The 25,670-nt window shown below is 40.9% G+C and overlaps 1 protein-coding gene across 3 annotated transcripts; it reads left to right on the forward strand.

Moving 5' to 3' along the window:
- Nucleotides 1–2,355: 2,355 nt before the first annotated feature.
- draxinb (dorsal inhibitory axon guidance protein b) lies at nt 2,356–25,277 on the forward strand. Of its 3 annotated transcripts, none has more exons than XM_073031951.1 (7): nt 2,361–2,674; nt 4,830–5,316; nt 10,451–10,635; nt 12,385–12,496; nt 12,935–13,024; nt 20,511–20,600; nt 21,341–25,274. In XM_073031951.1, the coding sequence occupies exons 1-7, from the start codon at nt 2,576–2,578 to the stop codon at nt 21,451–21,453; spliced, it is 1,176 nt and encodes a 391-aa protein (XP_072888052.1). In that variant the 5' UTR covers nt 2,361–2,575; the 3' UTR covers nt 21,454–25,274. The 3 variants fall into 3 exon arrangements, with proteins under 3 accessions (XP_072888053.1, XP_072888052.1, XP_072888054.1); XM_073031953.1 differs by lacking the exon at nt 2,361–2,674 and adding an exon at nt 3,108–3,659; XM_073031952.1 differs by lacking the exon at nt 20,511–20,600 and having other exon boundaries at nt 2,356–2,674; nt 21,341–25,277.
- The last annotated feature ends 393 nt before the right edge of the window (nt 25,278–25,670 follow it).

Here is a 25,670-nt window from a genome sequence, read left to right on the forward strand (position 1 = left end):
TCAAATACCCCAAATGAAGTTTCACTTCATTGGCTGTTGAAATTGAGCATTATGTATTGGGTGCAAATTTTTACTGCAGTGGCAATACATTTGGAATGCACGGAGTGAAAAGGTGACCGAAGAATATCCAGTTGGGACCTTCAAAAAAGAACTGAATAAATATTTAAAAAGGGAAAACACAGAGTACCTGGGAAAGAGGCAGTGAGTGAGCTCCCTGATTGGACAGTTCTATTAAAGACCTCGGTACCGCGCCATTCCACCTTTCAAAGATTTGCAGAATGGAGAGCAAGCCAACGACTAAATGATAAACAAGAGGAAATCTGCAGATGCTGGAAACCCAAGCAACACACACAAAAAGCTGGAGGAACTCATCAGGCCGGGCAGCATCTATGGGAAAGAGTACAGTCAACGTTTCGGGCCGAGACTCTCTTGCAGGACTAAATAATAAATCACGTTTCCCTCTGTTTTTCTGATATTTTAAGACAATGAAAGAATTTGATAAATTAAACGTCTATGTTGCCGAGGGAGACTAAAAGAAGCCGTTAATATAAGGTTCAGATTGGTAAAGACGTCCGCACCCCCCCCCCCCCCCCCCCCCCCGCGGTACAATTTTAGATGAATTTCAGGATCTTAACTGAGGAGCACCATTGAGAGCGTCCCGACACGCGGCATCTCCACCTGATCTGGGAGCAGCAGAACACCGGACCGAAAATCCCTACAAAGGACCGTGAGAACGGCTGAGAGGATCATGTGGGGGGGGGGGGGGGGGTTCTCCCTACCAGCTATCGGGGGAATTTCTCAGGAGCGCTGCGTACCCAGGGCCCTTGGTATTATCAAGGATCCGACCCCCATCCATCCAGCATCCTCCCTGACATTCTACCATCAGGCAGGAGACTCCGTTGCGTAAAGACAACAACGATCAAGATGAACACAGTTTCTTCCCTCAGGCCACTAGGCTTCTGAAATCCCGGCCACATCGCATTCGAAATGTCACCGGATACTTTGTACTGTACCCTACAATATTTAATTTATGCACTTTACTTTGTCAATCTATGCGTAATTCATTTGATGTTTTAATTCTTATTGTGTTTTATGCGTACCACCGCGCTTCACACCCTGGTTCGGAGAAACTTGTTTGGGGGTGTACATGCACCTGTATATCGTTAAAGGACAATAAACTTGACTTGAGAAAGTTGAGGAAACAGGCATAACAGAATGGAGGTATATGCTGATACGGGAAATTGAAAAGCGGTGGAGTAGGTCCTGTATAAACCTTGACTTCCAGGGCAGATTAAGTGAACCGAATGGTTTATATTTGTGCAGATTAATTCAACATGATTACTTTTAGTTAGAGAAACGTAATCAAAATCACTACCGTTTAACCTTCTCTCCCCCCCCCCCATTGCCATTTAAGTATTCCAACCCTTAAACGGGTTTAAGGAAAGGCGTTGCCCATACAGTTGCTTCTGTGTTGCATTTTAAAATTTTCTCCTTACAATTTACTACAGATACATAAAATAAAGGGACACACACGATGCTAGAAGAACTCAGCAGGTCAGGCAGCATCTATGGAGAGGGATAAACAACCAACGTTTCAGGCCGCGACCCTTCATCGGGACTGGAAAGGCAGGGGAAGAAGCCAGAATCTTGGCTATCTGACAGCCGCGTCAGCTCTGATGTTACACAACTTCCTGAGTTAACGGTACCTACGATCCACGGCAACTTCCCTTTCTGCTTATATCAATTTGAACGAAAACATTTTTTAAAAATTTGCAATCGCATTCAACTGCTAAGCCTGAACATTAGGATTGTGTTCCCGTGTTCCGGACTCTCGATCATCGTACTTTAACAGACCCATCTCTCCTGGTCAGGCCCATTCCAATAAATTGTTTCTGGGCTTTATCGGAACTAATGAATCACGGATCGAGAGTACAATTTGTGTGATGGTGCACCCTCATTATAGCCTCTCTCCTGACTGAAACCAATATGCCATTAATCCTTGCGGTTTTTGCGCTTACTGCTTAGCCTTTTATTTTTTTGAACTGAGTAACTATCCTCTCAAATCTCTTTGTTCATCTGTCCTCAATCGTCCTTTTATTAGACTCCCATGACAGCACTGTGAGCTACGTGAAACTGTATCTGCTACCGTTTGTCCACTCTCATCTAACAGTCTATTTATAGCGCGAAGCCCTTCCAGCTCTTGTTTTCCAAGACATTTCTTGGGTTTATTTGCATATTTCCAAAATATTTCAGACATTCCGTTCTTGCACCCGTTACCTGGGCGACCACACTTGTCACAGTCGCCAAACTGATAACGCTTCTACAGATCTAACGTTTCCCATCCACGCTCTCTTCAGTTGCGTTGCTTCTCGTGTTGATCAACCCCTTCAACCCTCTCCATTCACCTTCAAGACAAAAAAAAACCCACATTGTTTGGCCACGACCTCCACACACCCCAATTCCTATCTTCTTTTCTACTTTACTGTATCTCTTGTGACATTTCTTTATTCGTTCTGTTCGTGCCCGCCCCTGTCTATCGCTGACATCATAGTCGGGAACGCGCCAGGGAGCGCGGATGCTTATTCCTTTCCCAGTCTGTGAGATATTGAATCTTCGGTTCTATCGGGTTGCCGGAGTGGCAGCTCTCCGTGCCCTGAGCCCAAGAAACAGACAGGTAGGAAGGAGAGTGTCCGGTGCCGTTCGACGCCTTTGACTGCTATTCGGCTCGTGTCGCATCTCAAGGCACCTGCAACTCAACTGTGAATGGCTCTTTGACGATTTTCGGAATGATTTCTATTTATTGCAGACCGCATAAAAGCAATGTGTGTGTGTGTGAATGTCTTGTTTGTCAGTGGGTACATATATCTGTCAATGTATATATATATATATATATATATATATATATATATGTTCTCGCTCTCTCGAGTCGGTTGGTCTATCTGTAGATCCTTTGCTTCCAAACTAAAAAAAAAGGGAGTCCAAGATGTTTGTCAATCATTGAGCATCAGTTGCCTTGTTAAAATGATCGATTTGATTGTCGGTAGTCGGGAAAGGATTGTTTTCTCTCTGTTGAAGTGCTGGGGATTTTGTTCTGTAGCGGTCGAAGTTCGTACGCTGTTTGAACCCTGGATGTTGGTATTGTGTTTGTGTATGTGTGTGTGTGTGTGTGGTGTGTATGTACGCGTGTGTGAGTGAGTGTGTGTTTGTGGTGTGTATGTTGTGTGTGTGTGAGTGAGTGAGTGTGTGTGTTTGTGGTGTCTATGTATGTGTGTGTGAGTGAGTGAGTGTGTGTGTGTTTGTGGTGTGTATGTTGTGTGTGTGTGAGTGAGTGTGTGTGTTTGTGGTGTGTATATGTATGTGTGAGTGAGTGTGTGTTTGTGGTGTCTATGTGTGTGTATGTATGTACGAGTGTGTGTGGTGTGTGTGTGTGTGAGTGTGTATGTATGTATGCGTGAGTGTGTGTGTGTGTGTGTTTGTTACATACTAGGGCATTAGACGGCGGGACCTTGGCAGAGCATTCAACATTTGACCAGTCGCTGGGGGATACATGCCTGTGAAACTTGGAAAACAATGCTTTGTGATCCTGATTGGTGGCGGGGGGAAGCTGAAGCTCCGTAGCTGATGGCGGAGATGATTTTGGAGAGGTGGAATTTTCGGAGGTGAGGTGGGGAGGGGGTTTGGGGTGGGGGGGGGGGTGTTGCGGGTAGGGCGCCGGTGTTGTATGTATACAATGGAAGATGCTGCAAATTGCTGGAAGAAATGTTTGGTCCTGCAGCAGATGGGAGTTGAGAGACTGTCCCCTCGGGAAGTTGTAATTAATTAATATTATCCCCGTGGGCTGGGGAAGTATTAGTTAAAGAATTGAGATGTTAAATTTACATACGTTTCAGAATATGGCCACTCTTTCAAATCTTTTGCATACTCACTTTCTATTTTAATATCAAAACTATTGTGCGGTGTTGTATTGTGCTCGTTTGTCATGGTTTCTAAAGCCGAGTCTCCTGATTCATCAATCACATTGATTTTTTCTCCCTTCTAAATTTACCCCACCCCCTACTATGGACTACAGTTCCATGCATGCATTAGCTCAGCCACCATATGTCCCGGAGTGGGATCACCCGTGACACAAGCACCCGTCCTCGTTTTATGCACGGGTACATATGCATTTTCTAGTTGGAAGCATTGAATACTATCCAGGGCAAAATGCCACACCTGATTTTCCTCTCCCTGACTCTAGGGAAATAAATATTAGTGTTGTGGTTACAACAGTGGATGCTGCTCTGTATTGTTTGTATGTGCATGACTGATATTTATTGTCCTTGCGTTGGGAGGAAACTACCGCAATTATTTTCTAATGCAGGACGGCCAGGTGCAGATGATGCTGAGAGCATTGTATAGCTGAGTTCTGGATGTAGTGGTCAGTTTTTACCAACTCTCTCCCCCCCCCTACCACCCCCCACTTTGACCTTACTGCTTTCTCGAAGGCACCATCTGTCACTGGGGAATGGGTCCTGCAGGCATTATTGCATAACAACCGAGTTGGTTTTCCCCAGTTTTAGCGTCATCTAAGGACGCTATGATAAATTGGATTTCTCCCATAATCATTCCAATAACATCAGCTGGAACTAAATGGTATTTGAACTCCTAACCCTTTCCAGCAGCTGAGGTACAATGCCCACTAAACTATAGCATCTAAACCACTGGAAGTGTTTTGTCTATCTGGAGCTGAACAGAGGTAAGTGTGATTAATCTGTGCCCGAATGTTGTACAAACCACAATCAGCATTTGAAATCAGATTTATTGGTTCACCTTGCCTGTTTCTTCTTCAGCTTAATCGTACAAAGAAAATGGCACAGTGGTACCTCACGCCTCCTTTCCTCCTTATCTTGGCTTTTGATGTTCTGAGCCAGGTTTGTGCTCTGGAAGCTGACTCCAGAGATAAGAAGAGCACACTGCAGCCACCCAACACCAACAACAATCTGAAGAGACATGACTCTTGGCCAGACTTGCCCAGAACAGGCCACAAACATGGCGTACAGAGGAAGGACAAGGCCAACACTATGGTGACCAGAGTGATGGAGGCAGAGAGACCCGATGAAGACGGCATAGGACTGGAGAGTCTAACACCAGTGCGTGTGGAGACAGACAGTCTAGAGAGAGCAGCCATGCTGGAAGAGGGAGCAGGGGATCAGAGTGGCCAGTTTTATCCCCGAGAATTAGAAAATTACCGGACAGTGGAATCTGCAAGTAAAGGGAAAAAACACAGCAGAGATCACAAGAAGCAAAATCGGAGAGAGCGAGGACGACATAATAAGGGTAAGAAGGACTTGGGGATGCTCTGGTGTATAGGTTTTTTAAAAATCTTAAATGAACTGGAAAGATTCTCTAGCATTGGACATACCTGGCAAAAATGAAGTTTTAAAACAAAATATACTAAAATTAAAATAATATGCTAACATTTTAGAAAAATCTAACTCTAATATTGATGGCTCTAGTGTTTGTATTTCTCTTGAAAGACATAATTTAAAAAAAAATAATAAAACCAAAAAGGGGTTTCCTAACTGACAGTTTTACAGTCTTTCCGTAATATTCTGTCTCAGTTGACCATTGAGTTCCAACCCTTCATAAACTGTGGTCCACCAGAATTCTGCTGCCCCTAGTTTGTTCCTTGGTAAGTTCTGCTAATCCATTCCCTCTGTCTTTCACAGTTTTCAATTTAAAACTTGCATTGCTACGTTTAAATCCTGCACTTCCCGTCTCTGAAACATCTTTTTTCTAGTTTAATAACTTAATTCTTCAAACTGTAGTCTCCTTCATATTGTTCATACATTCCTCTCCTTGTCCCACATTTAGTACCTTTGCCTTCAACCACCAATATAATTGTTAACATTTTTCTCTCTCAACTTCTCCATTTAAAAAGATATTCTCTTTAAAATCTTCTTTGAAATCCACGTATTTGATCAAAGCCTTGATTGCCTGTTCTAATTTGTTCTTTGTTTAACTAGCCTTGTTTTTATACTCTTAGTTATACAAAATAAGCAGTATATACATTACAGTCTACCAGCCTTCATCTTTTCCTTTTTCCATACTTTCTTCCTGCATTCTATTTCCTTTCACAGCCTTATTTTGTCCATGTAACTCTCATTTTCAGAATGCTTTCAAATCAGCTTTGCCTCTTACTTCCTCTGCTGCCACTTTCCCCTTTCTTTGCTCACTACACGATTCATTGCCTCGTCTTTTACTTTTTCTCTCTCTCCTCTTCTCCCTCAGTCTCTTTATCTCTTTTTTTCATTCCCTCTTAATGTGTTAAGTCTCCATGTTTTCAGACCCTCCTCTCATTCAACCACATACTTTTCTTTCAGGGCATATGTCATTTTATGGTTAAATAAGGTTATTGCTCATGAAACCGATTGCAAATTTGGTAGTAACTTTGCTAGAAAGGCTAGCTGTACTCTATCTGCTCTACCCCCATCCTTGCTTGGGGGCAGGGTGGGGTGGGGTGGTGGTGGTGGTGGGGGGGTTTGCTGCCTTCCATCTGCACGCTATCTGCTATGCTATCCAGTGTCTATACGTATTCTATTTGTACCTCCTTTACTCCTGGCTTTGGATATTCCATGCCTGCGATGTGAATAAATGTGCATTTTAAAGCAAAAGTAAAGGACAGAGTAAAAAAAAAGGAGAAAAATTGTAAAGATTTGAACAGGAGTATTCTTGCTGCGGTTTGTTTAAAATCTCACCTCTTTGTTCATTATGAGAAATAATAATCTGATATCATGAGGGAGCTCAGATCCCACTGACAACTCTTTTTGAATTCCAGCTGCATGGGTGATTGGATAGGTCGGCCCCCTATGGTGAGAATTTAAAACCCACTGCACAGCTCCCTCCTATGCAGCCTAATTTGGTGCAGCTGAAGGCAAGAGCCTTAAAGGGATGTGCATTGCCTTCTATGACTACACCTGCGCCTACCTGATTCTATTATTCCGAGCAACACTCTGGCTGCATGTCACAGTCACAGCTGACACGCAGAGCTGGCAGTCCCTAAACACTGGTCATGCTTGGGGAAAGCAATTTTTTGCTGTACAGTCCATTTGTTTGTATTTTATTTGTAACCGGCATGCTGGTCACACTGTGCTGGTTGTTCTTAAAGAAGGCAAATTGCTTCCAAGTTTTCTACAACAGTTGCAAGCTTTCATTGTAGTGAAGAACTGCTCTGTAATTGTTTCCAATAACATATTGAAAGCAGCAAAAGATCATTCTGATCTACTTTTATGCATAGCTCAGGCGCCTTTGCACTTCACAGGGTTACTGCGAGGCCAAGACTTCTGTGACCAAGGCTGTGAGTATTTTGTGCCCTCCTGGGCCCTGTGGATTGATGAGATAGTTCCTCCAAAATTAATCTCAATGATCAATGAATTCTTCCACAAAATCACCAACTGTCAGCATGAGATCATTAAAAGGATATCAAATAACAAGCAGTGTAGAGCTTAAATAAAAAAACCCAGCATGTTTTAATCAACTGTTTCCACCAACTTAATATCTGCAGGGAGCCTTGTGATAGTCTGGTGGCTTTATCAAAGATCAGTGGATGTCCCTGGTGAACTCAACATTCAGCATTTCAAGTTCAAGTTCAGGTTTATTGTCATATTTTGGTTGTACCTATATACAAACAAACAAACCAATATTTCTCTGGACCACGGTGCACCCACAGAACCAATATCACACACAGCACATGAAGCAAAATGTTACCACAAGTAAGTTAATAAAATATAATTCAAAGTGCACATTGTGTGCAGCACAGGTGGACAGTGAGCAGTAAGCAGCTCCTTGTGATGAGACCTCACTGGTGGCAGGGTCACATTAGTCTCACATCCTGAGCAAACAAGCTGTTAGCCAGTGTGGCAGTCCTAGTCATTTATTAACAAAATCATACGTTCATTTCCTCATTGAAGCTTTCCTCCAAATTAAGTGCCACATGTCAACATTTCCCCCTGCCTTTAACATTCTAAGGTATTACTGTCATTAAGTCCCCCATTGCCAACATCCTGAAACTCACCTGGTCCTCTGCATGTAGCGTTTGTACAAGAGAAGGTACTGGATACTTTGCAGCGTGTTACTCATATTCCAGAGATTTCCTGCTCTTCTTCAAGAACGTGATGGAACAGTCACCTCGTGCCTGTATGTGTGCAGCTCCAACAACACTAAAGCAATTTACTGGTGTTCAAGATAGAGCAGCATAGCACCACCTACCAATGGCTCTAAACTTTCACTCCTTTCACCATCAGCTCATTAGCTGCGGTATATACCACTTATTAAATCCATTGCAGTTGTTTAATGAAGCTTTGTAAACAGACCCTCCGAAACCATGGCTTCTACCACCTCTGAAGACAAAAGCACTTGACTGCATTGGTGGCTGCACCATCTTCAGGCTCTTCTGATTTGGAAATTTATTGCCATTCCTTCATCATTACTGGGCTAAGTCTTGGAAGATCCTGCCATTAACACCTTAAGGCATCCTCACCAGAAGGACTGCAGCAGTCCGAGAGTTGGAGTCCCTCACACCACCTTCGCACAAGGTTGTAGGGATGGGCCATGAACACTGGCCTTGCCAGAAGCAGTCATATGACTCAAATCGATAAGAAAAAATACTTCATTTAATGTAAGATGTGTCAATGTATCAGGAGGTCATGAGATATACCGTGTAAATATTTTTCTTTTCTATGCAGATTTTTTTTCTGCTTCTGGTGGGGTCCAATGCTGAAGTTATGCAGACATATCATAAACTGTTGAGTTAAATATGAGGGAAGTACAGTCTATTATGTTTTCTAACTCCAAAATATAAAATTAATTGAAAGAAAAACATGAAGCTGGGAGATGATTGTCTTTGTTTTGTTTTACTTTAGTGGGACATGCTCATATGACTTGGTGGCGTAATAACATACGCCATTCATGTGCTTTTACATGTAACCCGTAATGAATCATTTAAACAAAAAATGCTCAATCAAGCAATATATTTAAAATATTATTCAAATATTAGTAAAATATTAAATACACAATGGAGCCACACAGCATCATTGGCCTGATGGAACTATTTAAATCTGGATACCACTGCCTGTAAAGTTTCCCTCTAATTTGGCCACTGTTTACCATGAATCAGAAATATGAGGCCTCATATCCTATTTCTGAACTTGCTCCCCTGGGCAGTGCAACAAATAGAAACCCACAAAAACTGCTTATATCAAATTCAGAATTCCCACATGATTTTTTTGACAGAAGTTAGCTTGTTACATTAAATTTCATTAAAAGCTACATGAAAGTGTGCAATTATATTGACAATGAATCTGTTCTACCCAGTTAAATTACTGAGTGCCAGTTCAAATTGAGTAAGGTCCAGAGAAGATGACTGCAACATTTATATCAAGCTAGTGAAAGCAGCAGAGAGATACAGCTGGGAATTTCCTGTTTATCCTGGGAGACTGAGGAGGGTAGAGGCATGAGCCTGACCCTAGTTGGTCTTTTCCCTTTTATCTTAGCCAGTGTTCTTAATCTGAAACCAGTTTTCACATTGGAAATGCCAAACAAATATTAGTACGTTTGTGGTTGCCTGCTGCTGTAGCACATCCATTTCGAGGTTTGACATGTTATATGTTTGGAGATGTTCCTCTGCACACCACTGTTGTAACCGATGGTTATTTGAGTGACTTTGCCTTCCTGTCAGCTTGAACCAGTCTGGACTTTTTTCTCTGACTTCTCATTAATAGGATGTTTTCGCCCACAAAACTGCTGCTCACTGGATGTTTTGTTGTTTTTCGCACCATTCTCTGTAAAGTCTAGAGACTGCTGTGCATGAAAATCACCAGAGATTAGCAGTTTCTGAGATACTCAAACCATCCTGTCTGACACCAACAATCATTCCATGGTTAAAATCACTTAGATCACACTTCTTTCTCATTCTGATGTTTGGTCTGAATGACAACTGAACCTCTTGACCATGGCTGTATGCTTTTATGCATGAAGTTGCTGCCATATGATTGGCTGACTAGAAATTAACAAACCAATGTGCAGGTGTACCTAATAAAATGGCCACTGAGCATAAGTTATGTTAATTAAATCAAATTATTATTTCTTTAGCTTTTGCAGCAATGAACACTTTTATCTCAATGTGAGAGGGAAAATAACAGCCAGTCAGGTGACACATGACACAAACTGGAAACTACAAAATAAACAGCAGATTGTGCAGTTCTCTCTCAAGTCTTTTGTCACCGTGACATTTTGTGCAGTAAAATTTTTGTTGCACAGCAAGTCCTTGGCACCCTACCACACAAACGTGGACTTTACCCTATTGTTTCCCAACTTTCATGATGTCACCTAGTGAAACTTCGTCAATGTTTTGGTCATTCGATTTTTTATAAGAGCATCTGATTAATCTGTCGTTTTATATATCCTCTTCCAGCATTGAAAGTCTCAGGAACTGAGTTAATTCCATCTGGAAGGGATCTAACACAGAGCAAGGTGATGGATGAGCTTTCTACTATGCCCTTGCCTATGTCCAGTGCAATTGTGACCAGTACGTTGCTGACCACCATTACAACTGAGGAAGCACCAGCAGTAAAGCCTAGACAGCAAACAAGAGAACAGGTAAACCAATCCTACCTGGTCGCTTTCCCATCACTCAAAACAGCCAATTTAGCTCCTTTCAACAGGAGTTTAATGGAGCAGGAATGTGATATCAGTGGAGAATCACGTTGTGAACCAATTAAATCATGCTGCCATTAGCAGTTCATGATCTGCCCTCCCTCAGGGGTTTCTGAATCTCCAAGTCCATCCTGTAAAACCACTGACATGACACGGAGAAACAGTGGATATAGCAAAGCACACTCCCTTTAAGGTTTGATCATCATCAGAAAAACATGGTGCAATCTTCCAACAAGGAAATAATGAAAAAGAAAACTGAACATTTGCAATTTTAGCCAACAACAGGATTATTTTCCCAATGATTTAAATGTCTTTCACACACTGATACATTAACTATATTAACTACACACTTATGATATGGTTTTGTTGTAGACAGGTGTCCAATGCACTTCAAAAAGAAGTAAAAGGTTGGCCAGACTGTGGAGAGAATTAGATAAGGGTGAAGGCTTAGAAAATGATACATTGTGGGAATAACATTGCTTGGAATTTTGATAAGCAGGCAGCACAAGGTAAGTTGCAAGGAGATGAATTTTACAGAGAGGAATTTATAAAAGTTAAAAAGAAATAATGTGAAAGAGCAAATAAAGTGCCAAGAAATATTTTAGTTGTGACCAAGAAGGAGTCTTCAGCTTTTGTAGAGATGAAAATTAAGATTTTAGTGGCAGTTTGGGTTAGATGCTTATATTTTAGTCATAAAGGATGTTGTTGGTTTTATTTATCTGGTTCAGGCAATTGAGGCTTTAGGCAGCATTTGGTTATAGCCCCTTTCACTGCCACTATCAGGAAGAAAATACAAGATCCTCAGGTCCTACACTACCAGGGTCAGGAACAGTCATCAGCCATCAGGCTGTTGAACCAATGGGGATAATCTCACTCACCCCATCACTGAACTGTTCTTACAACCTCTGGGATCACTTTCAAGGCCTCTTCATCTCATGTTCTTGATATTTATTGTTTATGTATTATTATTATTATTATTATTTCTTCTTTTTTCCTTTTTTAATTGCATGTTTGTTATCTGTTGCACACTGCTTGTTTGTCCATCTTGTTCGGTGCGGTCTTCTTTGATTCTATTGTGTTTGGCTTGGCTTTCCTGAGAAAATAAATCTCAGGGTTGTCTGTGGTGACATATAGGTACTTTGATAATAAATTTACCTTGAACTTTGAAAGGAAAGCGGACAATGTAGAAATAATTGGCACTGTCTTTGCATTCCCAGGACATGAAGATTCCTAGCTTCAATTAAATCTTATATTTATTTGCAGAACTTTTTTTAAAGTGTTAACTCAACTTCCCAAACAGCCATAATGACATTTGCGGGTACTGCGAGACAGACATGTTTTTCTTCGGTGCCCAAGTGATAACATTTCATCAGGCGGAGATTCACGAGTCACTGCTTCACTGCCACTTGGTGATTTATCTCTGAATATTCTTTACAAGTTGCTATTTCTCCAGTCTTGTTGCCGTCCATAAAAATATAATTTCTACCAATCTAATTGGTGTAACTTTCTCTGCTCTTTCCTTTCATTATCCACTCAATTGTCCCGACCCCTATATATTTTTAACTTTTCTTTATTTAACTTCTTACACAATTAATTACCTTCAAATGACTCTCTCACTCCATTCTCCATTCATTTCTCTGTCTCCACTGCCCTCATCTCTGCCCCTCTCATCATTGCCCCGAGCTCATGTAGGCCAGAGCAAGAACTGTCGCCGAGGTAAACCCTACTCTCGACATGACGCTCTTTGATTGGACAGATTATGAAGATATGAAGCCAGATATGTGGCCTTCAACAAAGAAGAAAGGTAACAAGTGGAGGCATGAAACTATGTTGGTAGTGTGAATGGAGTGGGACATGGGAATAAGTGTGCAAGGAGTGCGAGTATGTTTGGTTGTAGTGAGCCTTCCTCAACATTCCTTATTTTGGAAGGGGAGAGACCATTGTATATCCACTTTGTGTGAAAATGTTTTTCTTAACATCACCCCTTCACAGTGTTTTAATGTTGTTTCCATTTGATCTGAAGATCCCCACCTGAGGAAATAGTTTCTCTTCATCTACTCTGTTAATCCTCTAATTATCTTTTGTGTCTCATAAATCATCTATTCATGAGGGTATACAAGTTTGCTCTGTGCAATCTGTCCTCAAAATGTAACTAGTTTAGCTATGGCTTGGTGAATCAGAGCAGCTGCACAATCAGCAGAAATATTTCCTGGTGAAGTGTTGATATCTATTTTCCTTGCAGACAAGCGTCGCAGCAAGAACTTGAGTAATGGGAACATCACATCCCAGGCTGAAGCAGAACCGTGTGATCATCACCTCGACTGTCTGCCTGGTACCCGCATCATTCTTAACTATTCTGAGGCTTTAATGTATTGCTCATAGTCATTTTAATAATGTCTGAATCAGCCATTTACACTCAGAAATCTATCACCACCTATCTTTACCTGGTTATCTTTACTGGCAAACACAAAGAACCAGTTAATGTCAAAGATGAAAGTACTGGCTATTGGACGCATACATATATATATATAATTTGGGATGTGTGTGACTGACAACAATATGGTTAATGTGCTGTCCCCTCTTTGATATCATGACATTATTGCTGTTTGATTGAAAGGACACTGAGTGGTGCATGCATCTTAATGCTGTCACTCGTCTGCTTTTTGCTGTGCTGTCAATGCAGGGAAAGTGAAAGAGACACAGACAACAAGCTTTGAGTGGCAGCAAGTTGGTTCATTAGTAGCATCTTGTCTTCAGTTCTGGTTAGGCTGAGTGAGAGCCTACAACGTGAGAAGCTGTGCTCTTCAAATGAGATGTTCACTTGAATACCATCGTGGATGTATGTTAAAATTGAGCAACAGCAATCCTCTTCAGTAGTTTGGACAAATATTAATCTCGGGACCACATTGTACATAAATTAGTTGCTACATTTCCTGAAGATTCAAAGTGACCGCACTACAAAATCACTTAATTGGCTATGATCATTATTGAAGGTATTATGATCATCCTGGAGGTACTATCTATATGGAAGCTTCTTATTTTTAAAAGAAATTGGGTTATAGATTATACAGTTAAACCTCTATTAGCCTGGTATACCCCAACATGAACCCAGAAAGTGTTAAGCTAATTCTTTGATAATTCTGTGCTTCATTCAACACCCTTATACTGCAGACTTTTCTCTGAACATACTCTACATACTGAGGCTATTTAACAGAGACTGAGAAATCCAGAGGGAGATTCATTAAGATTAATTGTTGAACACAATAATCTAATGATTTGGAGAGCTGGGGAGATTAACTGTGAATGCTGCAGGCTGCAAAACATTGGCACATTGGAGTTACCAACTCAGGCAAGAAACAAAGGCGCACTGGATAGCGTCCCGTTGTGCTATGCCTTCTGCACATTCTCTGTTCTGCAGCCATCACCACACAGCTGCTGTATAATCACTAGAGGCACTGACTGAAACAGTTATAAAACACACATCACATGCCAGTCTTGTGATTATTTATTTCATTCCTGATGTCAAGTGATTTATGGAAATAGCTTGTTGGGAAGTAATTAATGTATTCTTATCAGCCTTTCTTCTTAAACACAAGAGACTCTGCAGATGCTGGAAATCTCAAACAACACACACACTCAAAATGCTGAAGAAACTCAGCATGTCAGGCAGTATCTATGAAGGGGAATAAACGGTCAATACTTCGGGCTGAGTTTCTTCATCAGGTCTACAAAGGAAGAGGGCAAAAGCCAGAATAAGAAGAGGGGGGAGGTGGGTGCAGAGAGGGAGTACAAGCTGGCATGTGATAGGTGCAATTGGGTGAGGGGGAAGGGAGACAAAGTGAGAAGCTGGGAGGGGATAGCTGGAAGAGTTAAAAGGCCAAAGAAGAAGGAGGACAGTGGACCATGGAAGAAAGGGAAGGAGAAGGGGAACCAGAGGGAGGCGATGGGCAAGTGCGGAGAAGGGGTGAAAGGCTAATCAGAATGGGAAACTGAAAAACAAGAAAAGGAGGGAAGGGGATAAATTTCTGGAAATCCTTCTCAAACTTGGTTTTCCACAAAAATCATTACCATTCTAGAGTGCATCTGTTGCAGTAGTTCAGACCCGAGACCCAATAACACAGTAGAATGGGAGTGAAGCAAGTCTGTGCCATCATCACACTCTCATCTCAGTCTTGCTTACTATAATGCTGCATTTTACCTCCAATAAGTATTCAAATTAAGTTACCGTCTGGGCAAGTGGGAAATAATTGTACTGCTTTCATCTCTGCTCCACAGCCAAAGAAATTCCCAATAACTGCAACTGAACTACAGTAAGCAGATCATGCTAGTGTTATGTGAAATTTGTAACTCTTCTTTGTTTTCGTCACTGAAACATGGGAGAGGTTGGATTTACACTGAACATCTGGAAGATCATGGTCATCTACCAGTCTTCCCCACACCCAAACTGCTGGAAATGTGCTTTACCTTCCATTATTTGGGAACACCTCTTAGTGGAGACAAGCATTGATGGCAAAATTTATCATCACCTGCATTCATCCAACTGAAGGGAAGAGAGTTTCAAAGATAAAGTTCTTAAACTAGGCACCATAAACCATTGGTAGAATACTACCAATGCTGTTTCTAAAAAAAATCTTCAAATTAATTGGCACAACAGGTGAATCCACTCCCAGGCTAATGTTCTTAGCAGAGAGGCTCCAATCTTGCTTATGTCACTCAGGTGTGCAAGCCACACTTCCACACCTAACACCAGGTTCTCAAAACAAACACTCTACTCTGAGGTCCAATGTGGTGAAAGGTATCCAGGAGGACAGGGAAAGTGCACCAAAGACATTCTTCAAATCTCCTTGAAAATAAAAACTGTAATACTGTTATGGACACAAAGAAATTGCTGGCCCTTGACTGCTCAAAAGAAACGTCGGGGGAACCTGAGCATCTCAGGTCCCCACAATGGGAGAAGAAAAAAGGCCTGTACAAGCATCCTGAACAATCATGTTAAAGCACCAGCTGTCATGTTAAAGCACCAGCTGCAAACCCAGCAAAGGACTTTACAGCCACCTCACTAACCAGAGTGGGAGCCAAGTCATCCTTAACCCCAAGGGACTGCCCAAGAGGAAGAGCAAAAGACTACTATGAATCAAGAATTAACTAAGAGAAGTAATTTTCTATCAAGATACATACATGTCACCATTTTCTATCCTGAAAATAATTTTCTGGTGAGTATTCACAGTAGAACAAAGAAATACAATAGAATCAAGGAACAACTATACACAAAGATTGACAAACAATGTAGAAGATTATTTGTGCAAATAGGAAAAACCCAAATGATAAATAACTAAATGGATAGATAGATAAATAATACTGAGAACATGAGTTGTAGTATCCTTGAAAGTGAGGCCATAAGTTGTTAAATCAGTTCAGTGTTGATGTGAATGAAGTTATCCACCCTGGTTCAGGAGCCTGACCGTTGAAGAGTAGTAACTGTTCCTGAACATGGTGGTGTGGGACCCAAGGCTTCTGCACCTCCTTTCTGATGGCAGCAGTGAGAAGAGAGCATGTCCTGAGTGGTGGGGATCCTTGATGCTGCTTCTTTGTGGTTCTTCTCCTTATAGATGTGGGGACAGATTTGCCTGTCTTAATCTCATTTAGTGTATTAAGCAAAGGAAGCAAAGAACAATGATTATACAGTTGGTACACACTAGAGAGAGTTTTGAAACCCACATTAAAAATGGAGGTGAATTTTAACTTTAAGTGGGATGTGATTGGATTAGTTGTTCAAATTTTATACAATCTTAAACCAAGTCTGAATCATTCACTTCTAGATGTAACAGTGGAAGATCAAGGAGTAGAGAGTCAATCTGTTCCTGAGGGTATTTTACCTACTTTATAGAGATTGGTGATATGTGTTACCCAACAATGTCTAAACTCCCCATCCACTCCAGGAGTCTCAGTAGAACCTCTATCCTTGGGATCCCAATTGCAGTGCTAAGCTACCCACCTGTTCCTGCAGCCTTATTCAGGCTCCTCTCCACTCACCCAGATCCTTAATGTTAGGATTTACAGTATCCCCTTCTATGTACTGTCAGAATCTCCGCCCCCAACTCCAATGTAGCTGATCCACGTCAAAATTCCGCTCACTATCTGCCAAGGATGCAGGTTTTCACGAGATGGCACAGTGCTCAAGAAACTGAGCCAGCAATGCACTACTCATTTACATTAAGACAATTTCTGAAAATCAGTATATCCGAGATTGTGAAGGTGAGGGAGAAAAGAGGGTCCCTTCTCTTCCAACAAAGGTAAGAAATCAGAATATATTTTGCTTTTATTAAGCAGCTTTAGTAAAGTAAAAAGTATCAACACATCTCAAAGGCAACATCAGGCAAAAATTGTATTCTAGCTACATATTAGGACAAGAGTATACTTATGACAAGGAGAGAGAGTTACACGGCTTTCATGAGGGAATTTCAATTTGCAAATTCTTGAGAATTAAATGTACATGTAACAATGGTGAATAAACAGAGATGGAAAAAAATGAGACTAAATGCAGAGGGTCTCAGAGATCTCAAGGTATACTGAAAGGTTATATAGCTATGTGAAGTTGCAAAGAATCCTATGAGGGAAGGGGCAATGGAGGATTTGTAAATGAGGAGTCATGTGAACTATGAGATAATGTGCATCTGAATGAATACACCATGGTTGTCATTAGAACAGCTGTAGATGAGTGTGTCCCCGCAAAATCACTCATTCTTCCCCAACCAGAAGCCTTGGATGAACCATGAGATCTGCAATCTGCCAGATCAGATCAGAGGCATTCAAGTCTGCTGACCAAGAAAGTTACAAGAAGTCCAGGTATGATCTCTGGAAAGCCATCTCATGGGCGAAGTGGCAATTCCAGACTAAACTTGAACTGGCAAAGGATGCTTGACAGTTGTGGCAGGTCTATCACCTCTTATAAAGTTTAATCAAAGGATGCAGGTGATAACAGGGCTTTGAACAGCCTCCCTCCCCCAGTTATCCTGTGATTTCAGTCTCTGAGGTCGATGTGCGAGCAAACTTCAGGTAAGTGAACCCACGCAAAGCATCTGGCCCAGACAGGGTACCTGGCCAAGTGCTAAAGACCTGTGCTGATCAACTGACTGGAATGTTCACTGAGATTTTTAATGTCTCACTTTGGCAGTCTGAGGTACCCACCTGCTTCAAGCGGGCTTCAATTATACCTCAGAAGAATGTGGTAACCTGCCTAAAACACTATCGTCCAGTAGTACTTACATCCACAATGATTAAGTGTTTTGAGAGGTTGGTGGTGGAACTTATCAAATCCTGCCTGAGAGGTGACTTGGATCTGCTCCAACCTGTCCACTGGAGCAATGGGTCCACACTAGATGCCATCTCACTGGCTCTTCACTCAACCCTGGAACATCTAGACAGCAAAGATGCATACATCTGGATGCTCTTTATCAAATATATCTCAGCATTCAAAACCGTAATCCCCTCAAAAATAATCAATAAGCTTCAAGACCTTAACCTCAATACTTCCTTGTGCAATTGGATCCTTGATTTCCTCACTTGCAGAACCCAGTCAGTTCAGAATGGCAGCAACATCTCCCCCATGATTTTCATCAACACAGGTGCACTACCGGGCTGTGTACTTAGCCCCCTACTCTACTTGCTTTACACTTATGACTGTGTGGCTAAGCACAGGTCCAATGCCATATTCAAGTTTGCTAGTGACACTTTTGTAGGCCATAACAAAGGTGGTGACATATCAGCATATAAGAGGAGGACCAAGGAGCTGATTATTGACTTCAGGAGGAGGAAACCAGAGGTCCATGAGCTAGTTCTCATTGGAGGACCAGAGCTAGAGAGGGTCAGCAACTTTAAATATGTAGGTGTTATTATTTCGGAGGACCTTTCCTGGGCCCAGAATTTAAATGCAATTTCGATGAAAGCATAATAGTGCCTCTAATTCCTTAAGGGTTGCGTAGATTCAGCTTGACATCTAAAACTTTGACAGACTTCTATGGACACTTAATGGAGATTATATTGACTGGCTGCATCACATCCTGGTATGGAAAAACCAATGCCCTTGAATGGAAAATCCTACAAAAAGTAGTAGATACAGACCAGTCCATCACGGGTAAAGCCCTCCCCACTACTGAGCACATCTACATGAAACATTGCCACAGGAAAGCAGCATCCATCATCAAGGACCCCCAACACCCAGGGCATGTTCTCTTCTCGCTGCTGACATCTGGAAGGTACAGGAGCCTCAGGACTCACACCACCAGGTTCAGGAACAGTTACTACCCCTCAACCATCAGGCTCTTAACCAGAGGGAATAACTTCCCTTGTTCCATCATAGAGATGTTTCTACAACCTGTCCACCCAGTTGTCACATTAAATCAACACCTGTAAACTCAGCACAGGACTTACAGCCACCTCACTAACCAGAGTGGGAGCCAAGCCATCCTTAACCCCAAGGGACTGCCCAAGAGGAAGAGCAAAAGACTTTATGAATCAAGAATTAACTAAGAGAAGTAAGTTTATTATCAAAGTACATATATGTCACCATTTCCTACCCTGAAGATCATTTTCTTGAGTATTCACAGTAGAACAAAATACAATAGAATCAATAAGCAACTATACACAAAAATAGACAATGTAAAAAAGATTATTTGTGCAAATACGAAAAGCCAAATAATAAATGACTAGATAGATTTATTTATATCATTCCTTCTTTTTGAATTTGCACAGCTTGCTGTCTTTTGTATGCCAGTTGAATGCCCAAGTTGGTGCAGTCTTTCATTGATTCTATTATGGCTATTAGTCTATTATGGATTTGAGTATGCCCGCAAGAAAATGAATCTCAGGGTTGGATATGGTGACATATGTGGACTTCGATAATAAATTTATTTTGAAATTTAACATGAATTGGTGCAAATTAGAACGCAAGCAACAGAGGTTTGGATGAGATAATGAGTATGGAGCTTGGGTCAGGGAAAGAGAATAGTTCAGAAATTTAGTTTAGTGATAAAAGCACAAATCAGGCTTCCAGGAACAACTGAGCTGAGCAAGAGCTAGCAGGTAGCATGGACTATTTTGGGGATGGAGAAGAAGTGGATTCACAGATTCACTTCAAGTCTAATAGGTCAAGTGATGGCTACAAACAATCTGGTCAGTCTTAGACATTAGCCAAAGACAAGAATGGAGTTGCTAGCAAGGAAATGGTTTGCAGTAGAGTCTGAATGGCTTTAACCTTTCCGTTATTTATCTGGAGGAATTGCTACTATAAATATGCACTTTATGTCTGACATTTGTTGCCTTTGTGTTAATAGATACAGAAAATGCAGCAGTCAACCAGCACTGAACAAAGTTAATATTAACTTAAACAACACATACAATATGCTGGAGGAACTCAGCAGGTCAGGCAGTATCCATGGAAAAGAGTACAGTCGACATCGTGACCTGAAACGTCGACTGTACTCTTTTCCATAGATGCTGCCCGGCCTGCTGAGTTCCTCCAGCATATTGTGTGTGTTGCTTGGATTTCCAGCCACTTGCAGATTTTCTCTTGTTTGTAATATTAATTTAGTACATTACTTTTTCTCTTCACAGATACTGTACATTCTTGCCAATTAGTATTTCCTGCATTTTCTTATTTTTAAAAATATTTTCAGCTAGCAGTATTTGCTTTTCTATCATTACAGAGTCCCTCTTTCTTGGTGGCATGTGTTTTTCTGTTTGCCACCTGCATGGCAATTGGGATAACGTGACAAATGCTCCTTCTTAAACTGAGTAATTTGTACCTTTATTTCCCACAGGTTGGTGCTGTGATCTCCGGCAGCACATCTGTAAAGCCCATAACCGGGGTCTCAATAACAAATGCTATGATGACTGCATGTGTGCAGAAGGTGGGTGCTGCCTTGGGTTTAAATAGTGGATATCAGACCCGTGAGCGTAATTCTCCTCCCCTCCGTTTACTGATTCTCTGTTCATTGAAGAGAGAACAATGGGAATTCAAACAACGTGCTTGATGAAAAAGGATCTAGTGCTTTCTCGGAGTATATGACAAATAAACTCTTTTCAGGCTTCCAGCCAGGTACAAGTATCGATTTTAACTGACGTTTTGATGGCAAACTCTTCAGGGATGATGCCTGGGCATGTTTAGTCAGGTGGTATTTATACCCCTGCATTCCGTCCCTCCTGATTGGTTAGTCCTCATCCAATCAGGTTTCTACTCTCCCACCTTGTTTACAATCAAATTCCAGTTCTTACTTAGAACGAGACCTTTGCCTTTGTTAGAAATTTTCTCCTCTAGCTTTATTTCATTGGCTTTCTTTACCAGGCAGTCCCAAAAGCCATTGGTGTGGCACAGTAGTTGTGCTTGATGTTTCAGAGAAACACAGTTACCTATGACCACAGTCTTAGACCCCCCCCCCAAATATGTTCAACATCTTCTATTCATGCTGATACCCCTTCACAAAAATTTTTTCTTCCTTTGGTGCTGTTGTCAGGTACAAAATGCTACATAAGCTGCCTAACTGCCTGTGGTTGATGGATGCCAGGATTGTAAACAGGGAAAGAGGATGGAACTTGGTGGTGTAGTTAAAGATAAGGTCTGAATCCCCTTAAAGCTCTTCTTCTTCTCCAGGTTTCCGCTGCTACGCCAAGTTCCACCGGAATCGGAGAGTGACCCGAAGGCGAGGGCGGTGTGTGGAGCCAGATTCGGTCAACAATGATCACGGATCATTCATTACGGTCTAAAGGGACTTGACAAGGAATCCTGCTTAATTAGTCCAAGCAACCAGTTAAGAAATAATCTCAAAGTCAACAGCAGCTAAAATCTTGATGATTCCAACATATGCCTATTAGACCATGCCACATCAAAGCTGCCAGGAATATAATCATTCCCTTATGAAGACAGTGACCACTGTCAAACTCATACCCAAAACCATGACACTACAATCAGTATTCCTCCTTTCCCTAATGTAAATCAATACCATCTGGGACCCAATTATTGCCAGCCAATCACAACCAATACTTCACTGTGACAAATAAACTCCACTCAAAAACACAAGGGATTCTGCAGATGCTGGAAATCCCAAGCAATACACACTAAATGCAACTTGAACTCTGTCTCCCATAATTATAACCGTATACCCTCTCTGGTCCAATTCAATACTTCCCATTCATGCCAAGTACTCTATCATAGCAATCCAGCATCCCCTCTTGTACTCAGTACATATTAATCCATTATCATTTGCCCTTGCCTCATTATCACTACACTTCCATACAGTAATAGTGGTCTATCACTACAACTTTCATACACCGTTACTTGTTATTTTTGATAGTCTGTTTGTGTCTGTCATGTCTAATGCTAAAATTAATATTTGTATGCAATGTTTTATAAAAAATCTAAATGCCATTTAGCAAATGCTGTAATAATACCTTGAATCCACTAATGATGCATATCACGCTGCCAATATTTATTTCCTAGGAGACTCACTACACTATTTTCAATCAGCTTCCACCCAAGACCATGTTCTGCAGGCATTGTCTTTCTCCTAAAATCTGCTGCATCTTTGATGGTGCAAAAGCCCTCTGCATAAAGATTCTCACTGGGATATTGTTGCCAATGTGATTTCTGGAGGAGCTCTTCATTGTGTCGGTTCAACAAATGCCCTCTAGAGAGCTTTCACTGTGGCTGCATTAGAATCGGCCCTTTAAAGTAAAAGTTGGCTCTGACCCAATCCAAACCTGCAGTCAACTTTAATCGTGGCATTGTGTGCACTTAATCCATCTGAAACTACCAGCCTAATTCTACATCTTGACAATTTTGACTAAGCCTCTGCGGATGCTGTACTTGCTGGCACCTTTCCCAAGTGATGGTTTGTCATGTGTGATCTACACTTTATAATTGAGGGACGACTTGACTGTGGAATGCTATATTGTTGAGCTCTGCCTTGTTCTCATCTGACAACCGGGTTCCCTGCTGAGTGAGAAACACTAAGTTATAATCCTGTCCCTAATCAAAGCATGCTTAGACCATGACGATGTAGTGATAATGGGACTGTACACATAACATAAACCTATTTATTAATTCATGGGCTGACATCAGGTACATGGTAATAACAGATTTGTCAGTGTCATTGCAGGGAGAAGGGCTGCTGCCTTCCCATTCCAGTGATCAAGTGACTTCCATTTCATAATAAGTGGCTCACTCAATTCTTGTGGAAGAGGTCCAGTTATAGCTATATAACTAGTTACAGAAACTAATCAGAAGCTAACCACAAACTCAGTGCACACTGAATTTCAAACAACACAAGGAACAATCACAGCTGCTCGCTCGTCATTTTTGTTAATGTTTGATTGAAGCATGTCACCAGATACTGTCCCTTATTGAGCTTGTTAATGCAGACTCTGGGTAACCTTTGGTATCACAATTAAGGGAGTATCATCCTTTGGGGAAAAGCAGGCCCCTCCTGTTTACAGAACAGTGTGTTAATTTCTGTTGCTGAATATATTTAACAATGAATTTCTGTCCTACCTTGATTCAATACTTGTGTAATAATTAGGAAAGGGTTAATGTTTACAAATACTGAAATCAATCATAGATTAGCTAAGAACAGAAACTCACTACATCAAGTTTAAGCAATGTATGAAAAAGCATCTGCATTTTTATTTGTCTTTTGTTTCAGCATTAACTCATTTCCTGTCACTCAAATATATTAGTAACCTACATGTGAAATTCTTCAAATTATTGCTTGTAACAATATAAAGTCTATGAATCTTTTAGAGAAATGGTCTGATAAGGAGCGTGACAGTTGTATTCCATTTCTCACTAACTGCAATTCATTCCAGCCACTCTCCTGTATTCTCAGCTGATACCGAGTCAGTGTTGACATCTGATAATCTGCAGGAGTAGCTCTCCCCCGAACAGCCCACCCCAACTACATTCTGAATTTGCTGTATAGACATGCTAGTGGATTATTTTATTCCATACATCCACCTTTTGGCAGTGTTATTTTCCTTCTGCTTGTATTAGAACAGTTTAATAAAGATATCATTGGAAACAGAGTGCATGATGTGAGAATCTCTATCCATGAATAACTAAAGTGAAAAATATCACCTATTGTTATAATTATTTTGCTTGCCATATTGTTTTTATTATTATATTGTTTTACAGCTGTTCTGTGTCAAGCTATTAAATATATTTAAACATATTATTTCTTTATCAAGATCAGTTAAGGATGGACAATAAATAATGGTCTTGGCAGGAATTCATCTTTTCCATGAATTAATTAAAAAGTATTATTTGGGTTACATTGCAAGTCTTAGACTATTGCTTGTCATTTTTAAAGTCCATTCAAACATATTTTGATGTGTTGTTAAGAGTTATAATGTGAATCACTTTATTTTAGTTATACTGCTTGCTTGCTTAATTATAGTTTTTCATTGTTACATTTTTGACAGTCATACTTACTGCATGTGAATTTAGTGATGTGACGGTATCATCAAAATTTTCACTTCCTTTTTTTATATTTAATTTTTAACCTTGGTTCACTTGAGATTATTGGACAGCCAATAAATATAATGGAAAAAAATTCTCGGCACATAGATCTAATTTTAGAGTGAATTCCTTCCATAATTGCATTTTGATGGAGATAATGCTGAAACGCTAGGTATTCCTCGTTGCAAAGCTCTGCAGAAATACCTTCTCCACCAAAAGCCTTCAGGGAGAGCAGACCTGGATAAGGACTGCTGGCCTTGTCAGTGAGACCTGTTTTCCTAAGATTAGTAGATTTTGGGAATGAAATCGTCTGAGCAAGTTCAACAGTGTGTATAATCAAATAGTTTCAGATTTTAACAGCATTTTAGTCTAAAGCCAGTTGCCTGAGCTCCTGTGTATCATTGCAGGTGTCCAAGGTACATAAGCTGTTTCATCAATGAACCTCCCTAAAGCCCAAGGTCAGAAGCGGGGCGTTCACTGATAATTGGGTAATGCTCTTTTCCATTCACAGCTCTTCATGTGATGTTGTCTATTCCTTGCATGAAGCAGTACTTGGATGGCATTCATGAATGGACGAATAACGTTTACACCGAAAAGATGCTCGGTAGTGACCATGTTTCAAAACGAACCTCGTTGTCTTGAGTGAATCTTCTTCAAACAGTGCAGAAGACGTTTACTTCTATTGGGGTTCAAATCCTCTTCTCTCCCCACTTTCTTTGGGGCCCATCCTGTGTTCATCTTGGCCCCATTTTCGGAATGACAAATCACCGGACACGCGTTAATTTGTCCTAATCAACTCTCACATCACTCACTTTTCCACAACATGGAAAAAGCTTAAGAGGCCCGATTTTCCACTTTTCAAATCTATAAACCAGAAACGTATGCCCGCCCCGGTCTGTGCAGACCTGATTGGAATGCCGTCGATCAGCTTTGGAGCCCACAATGTTGGAGATAACTGGTGCATGAATAAAATCTTTATGTAACTATCTTCCACGTTCATTTTTTTGCCTCCGAAGACATTACCGTAGTTATTAGAAGGTTAAGTTTTTTTAGTGATTCGATTTCCTCCACTTTTTAAAAAGTTTTCTTAGAAAGCTGACTTTGTTATACAATAAACTATTTGCCGCAAACCCTGACAAATGCTGCTCTGTCTTTTAAAATGTGAGTGTATCAGCAAATAAACAATTAATGTGACAAAGTAGCGGGCATTTAATATTAGAATTTTAACGTAATTACTGATGGCGCCGGTGGAGTGCTGCTTTGTGCTTTACTAAGTAGACTCTAAAGAGATTCATTTTCTTCACAAATATTTGAAGATTAATTTAAATGTAGTTCTAAAACTTATTGTGATTGTCGGCCGTGCAGTTGGTTAATCCAGAATCTTCGCCACCTCCCCAACCCCCATCGCCAACTCGGACCATTCCGTACGTACAAAATGCCAGAAAGCACGGTAAACTGTCAAATATCGCAC

Source organism: Hemitrygon akajei, chromosome 29 (assembly GCF_048418815.1).
Source record: "Hemitrygon akajei chromosome 29, sHemAka1.3, whole genome shotgun sequence".
NCBI classification, from domain to species: Eukaryota; Metazoa; Chordata; class Chondrichthyes; order Myliobatiformes; family Dasyatidae; genus Hemitrygon; species Hemitrygon akajei.